A 5,733-nucleotide genomic window follows, 5' to 3' on the forward strand; every position below is an offset into this window, starting at 1 on the left:
GGACTACATTCCCGAGTAGAAACTCAAGGACGTTGTGTCCTTGTTGAGGGACGAGGCCTACAAATTATTGCAATCAATGGTTAGAGGTATGCTGTTAAAGCGTATTAATTAGGTTTATTTCCAGAAGCTTTCTAAAGTAAGTTTGTGGGCACCCATTATGTTTTTCCGAAGGAACTGATAGGGTTACCTTTGGATCAGGATGTGGAATTTTGTATTGAGTTACTGCCATATACAACACCAATGTCCATTTCTCCTTACCACATGGCACCGAAGGAGTTAAAGGAGTTAAATGTCCAACTTTAGGAATTTTGGACCGGGGTTTTATTAAACCCAATGTTTCACCTTGGGATGCACCGGTATTATTTGTTAAAAAGAAAGATGAGACACTTCATTTATGTATTGGTTACAAAGAATTGAATAATCTAACTGTAAAGAATAAGTATCCTCTGCCAATGATCGAAAATATGTTTGATCAGTTTAGGGGTACAACCATATTCTTTAAAATCGATTTGAGATATGAGTATTACCAATTAAAGGTGAAAGAATTTGATGTACCGAAGACTACATTTAGGACTCGTTATGGTCATTACGAGTTCCTAGTTATGTCGTTCAGATTGACTAATGCACCGATGACATTTATAGATCTCATGAATTGTGTTTTCCAGCCTTTCCTAGACCAATTCGTCATCGTGTGCATTGATGATATATTAGTAAATTCTAAGTTAGAACCTAAGCATGATGAGCATTTGAGGATAGTTGTACATATTCTTCGTGAGAAGAAGCTTTTTGCTAAGCTCAGTAAGTACGTGTTCTTGTTGAAAGAGGTTATGTTTTTAGCTCATGTGATATCTGCTGAGGATATCCGTGTGGATCCAGAAATGGTTAAAGCTATCTTGGATTGGAAGCAATCGAAAAATGCATCAGAGATTCAGATTTTTCTTGGTTTGGTAGGATATTATCAAAGGTTTGTTGAGGATTTTTCCTTGATAGCAATCCCATTGGTTAAGATGTTAAGGAAGAACACTCCTTTTAAGTGAACAGATGATTAGCAAGCCAATTTTGAAATATTAAAATCCGTATAGACTGAGGCTTTAGTTTTGTTATAGCTGAAATGTGGTAAAGAATATGTGGTATACAGTGATACTTCACATGTTAGGCTAGGGTATGTTCTAATGCAGGATGGAAAAGTGGTACCTTTGCCTCAAGATAGCTTAAGTCGCATGAGTGCAATTATCCGACTCATGATTTGGAGTTAGCGACTATTGTTTTTGCTCTTAATATATGGAGACATTATTTGTATTGTGAGAAGTGTCTCAAATATCTCCTCACCAAGAAAGAGCTTAATTTGAGGCAGCATAGATGGATTGAGCTACTAAAGGATTATGATTGCATAATTAAGTATCATTCTGGTAAGGCTAATGTAATAGTCGATGCCTTAAGCAAAAGAGCGATGTCTGAGTTGAGGGTGATGTTTGCCCATTTGAGTCTGTTTGATGATGGAGTATTTTGGCTGAGTTGCAAGTAAAGCATGTTTGGGTTTAGGAAATCAGAGATAAGCAGCAATCGGATGCTTCTTTAGCACCTTGATTTAAGTAGGTTGATGAAGGTTTGACTGAAGACTTTATGATTTGTAACAGCCCGATTTAGACCCTAATTGGAACGGTGGGTTCGGAACCACGAATCTGAGTCAAAAAAATATTTAAAAATTATTTTCTGTGTTTATTTTGTGTGAATTTATATCTGTGAAATTGTCGTAATTTAATTTTGTCGTTTAGCTGCCTGATTAAATAAAAGGACTTAATCGCGTAAAATGAAAATTTGAAGGTTAGTAGTAAAAGGGCCAAATAGTAGTTGTTCTTTTAATTTGGGGTGTTTATAATGCAATTATACCCTTGGATGTTTGCATGGACACATTCGGCCTTAGGAAGGTAAAGTATGAATAAAATTAAACAAGGTTAAAAAGGTAAATTATGTAATAAAATGTTTATAATAAAACATAAGATTAAAATGCTATCATTTTATTATGTTCATCCACCGAAAATAGAAACAAAAGAAAAGAAATAATAGAAGCTAGGTTCGACCATCTTTCTCAACTTGATTCAAGGTAAGTTCTAGCTCAGTTTTTGATATTTTTTACGTTTTTGAGATCGTTGCTTTGAGTACTACAAAACCCATGCTTAAATTTTTTTTATTTTGGTGAATATTTTGAGTTATGCCATTGTTGAGAGCTTGTGATTTTTGTTGTTTGATGATGAAATATGAAAGATATGTTTTTGATTAACATGTTTTGTATTGGAGTTTTTGATAACTTTGAGTAATTAGGACTAAATTGCAAAAATAATAATTTGAGAGACTAAAATGTGAAATAAATTAAATATATGGACTTGTATGAGTATGGGTAAAATTCAGCCCAACATGGGTATATTGAAATTTTGTATATTTTGTGTTTTGTGCAATAGGGACTAAATTGTAAAAAATGTAAATGTTAGGGATAAAATGGTAATTTTCCCATTGAATGAAAATATGTTTGAATGAGCTGAATTTGAATATGTTTAGATCGATAACAAAAGAAATTGGATTTGGATCGGGGGAAAGCAAAAGTTGTCAACTAGCTGTCCCGTTCCGTTTTACATTGTTCGAGGTAAGATTGTAAGCAATAGACGTGCTTAATTTTAAATAAATGAAAATATTATGTGCTGAAATGAAATTTTTGAATTTATAAATGCAAATGCTGAATGTATAAAAGCTTGGTATCTATATTCGTGAATTCGTTTTGACCGAGTTACGACGTCTGAAAGCCCCGTATGAGCCTTAGGAATAGCTAGGATACATATGTCATGACATAGGATTCTGATATGTGAGTGCGAGTAAGACTATGGCATTGATATGTGATTTCGATATATGTGTGTGAGTAAGACCCTGTTTGGGACAGTGACATCGATATGTTATTACATGTAAGACCACGTCTGGGATGTTGGCATTGTATGATATGTGTGATTATCCAAGTGTCCTATCCAATTCTGAATGGTTCATTGGGCATCAATAGGTTGTGATCGAAAGTGTAAAATGAGTTAAAATGACCAGGTATGAATTAGTTAGCTACCTAACTAAAATAAGGTAAGTAAGTAATTTGGTTATTTGTTTTAAATCATGTGTGATGCAAATAAAGGATTTATGTGACCATGATTTATGTGTTTGGTCTTATGAATGAATGATATGAATATCATGGAATTGGTTTTTGAATAAGTATATACAAGATCATGTCTATTCGGCCATATAGATAATATATATATCCAAGATGTTATATTATGATTTTGAGCTCATGTATATAAGTGTATGTATATTCGATATATATATTTACATTTTGGCTTGAAGGTTGTATGATAAATAATTATTTGGATTAAATCAACATTTGGCCAAGGTGGTGACTGTGTATGATAAACGCATTATTTATGAGACATGGTAGTTGCAATTAAATGTAATAACTATACTATATTATAGTTTAGTTTAATTAAGCTGATAATATCAATTGGTAGTTTATTTGCTTATAACTTACTAAACTATAATAGCTTACTGTGTGTATATTTGCTTCTGTTTTATAGATTTTGGATTCAAGTTACAAAGTCAGGGATCATCAGCAAAGTTCATCACACTATCTACTGCTTCGGTATTTAAATAGTTGAACTCAAACTATGGCATGTATAGGCTGGAATGTGTTTTGAAATGTTATATTTTGGTTATGTATAACTAAAGCCATGCGAAAATGGCTTTACTTCTAAGTTTGGTTTTGATTATGTTTGATCATGGTCTAAACTGTTTGGTGATGATGCTATGTGTTGTGAATGCATGGCATAGGTGATATATGATATATGTTTTGGGAATGGTTGAGTAGTGACATGTGTTTGAGCATGGAAATTAATTATTGACTTGGATAAGGAATGAATATATTGGCTGTAATATATATACATATATTCTTAGGTATGTTTGGTTGTTTTAAATGTCATTCATGTTAAAATAGAGTATGTATGAAAAATTTGGTTGACATGCTATTAAGGTATTAATATGTGGTATAGCATTAATATTTACTTGGTTATATTCAAACTTGAGATAAGTTTGTTTGGTATGACTATTACACAACATGTATGAGATGTGTTTTGAATAGGTTTTAAAGAGTAATCGGCTATGTTTCAGGGTGGTTAGAGTTGATATTAGGATATGTGTTATTTGCTATGTTTGGTACTTGGGAATAGTAAACTAGTTTCAGCCTAGTACCGAAATGTAACAATCATCATATGCATGCATGTATTTGAATGGGTTTTAATTGTTTAAATTTGGTTGTGATAGTTATATAACGAATGGACCAAATAATGATAATTTGTATATGTTGTTAGGATTTATTAAATTATATTACATTACGGTTCAGCAAATGTGATTAAAGTAGGTAAATTTTAGCAAGTTTGCATTCGGTCATGGCTTGTTAAATGTTGTTATTATTATATTCGGTCATGGCTTGTTAAATGTTGTTATTATTATATTCGGTCATGGCTTGTTAAATGTTGTTATTATATAATATGCATGTTGATTTGAATGTTTGAAGTGCGTAAATTTGTAAAATGATTGAGTTAAGTTGTAAGTGAGTAATTCTTTTAATTAAACTTGCATTCGGCTAAATGCACTGAATAATAACCAAATGACTAGCAATTTGTGCAATGGTAACTCACGAAAATAATATGTGTTTTTATGTGAAGTATAAGTGTCCAACTTGTTATTAAATGAATGTCGAATATGATATGACTTTATTTAAATTACTATATGTAATAGATTTTGTATATTCCATTTGTGTATAGAATATAGTATGCGATTAAAGTGTAATAAAGTTGACACATATTATAAGTTGAATTAAAAGTATATTCCGTTATGTGATATTAGTAATCGCATCAACTATTGATGTTAATAAATAATTGTTCTTAAAAGTTTATACAAGTGCACTCATGTGAATGTTTGGATTTGTGTTTTGACTGGTAATACCTCGTAACTCTAATCTGGCGACGGATACGGGTTAGGGGAGTTACATGATTAGTTCTGTTGGTATTTTTGTTTCAGATGCATATATTGTGTACTGAATTATTAGAGTTTGCAATAAGCTAATTGCAGGAGGCACATATTAACCAATATGCTATGCATCTTGGAGGTAATAAGATGTACCGTGAGTTAAGGGAACTGTATTGGTGGTTAGGTCTTAAGAGTGAGGTAACAGACTATGTGTCAAAGTGTTTGACTTCCCAGCAAGTTAAGACTGAGCATTAGTTTCCTCTAGATTATTGCAGCTGATCTGAATTTCGTAGTGGAAATGAGAGTGAGTGACCATGGATTTTGCTAATAGGTTACCTTTAACACCCACTAAGAAAGATTTGATTTGGTTCATTATGGATATATTGACTAAGTTTGCCCATTTCATTCCAGTTTGCATTGATTACTCTCTTCAGAAACTGACTAAGCTCTACATTTTTGAGATAATGAGACTGAATGAGGTCTCAGTGTCAATGTAACAGCCTGATTTTGGGGCTAGTTGAAATAGTGGTCTCGGGACCACAAATTCAAAGTTAGAGAAATTATTTTATTATTAACATAGAGTCATAGCATGTTTATATTAGTGCATGAAAAAATTGGTGAGCTAATTTTTAACGTTTGTGAGCCCAATTACGAAAATGGACTAAATCGCATAAAGTGAAA

At 32.4% G+C, this 5,733-nt stretch overlaps 1 protein-coding gene across 1 annotated transcript; it reads left to right on the forward strand.

Annotated features, from left to right (window-relative positions):
• The first annotated feature begins 629 nt into the window (after positions 1-629).
• Positions 630-1,037, forward strand: LOC108488100 (uncharacterized mitochondrial protein AtMg00860-like). The gene has a single exon (XM_017792407.1). It carries the CDS (start codon positions 630-632, stop codon positions 1,035-1,037), a length of 408 nt encoding a protein of 135 aa, XP_017647896.1.
• Positions 1,038-5,733: the final 4,696 nt, after the last annotated feature.

This window comes from Gossypium arboreum, chromosome 8 (assembly GCF_025698485.1).
Source record: "Gossypium arboreum isolate Shixiya-1 chromosome 8, ASM2569848v2, whole genome shotgun sequence".
Classification (NCBI taxonomy): domain Eukaryota; kingdom Viridiplantae; phylum Streptophyta; class Magnoliopsida; order Malvales; family Malvaceae; genus Gossypium; species Gossypium arboreum.

Coding starts and splice junctions, on each gene's coding strand:
- LOC108488100 (XM_017792407.1), top strand. CDS start 630: ATGACATTTATAGATCTCATGAATTGTGTTTTCCAGCCTTTCCTAGAC.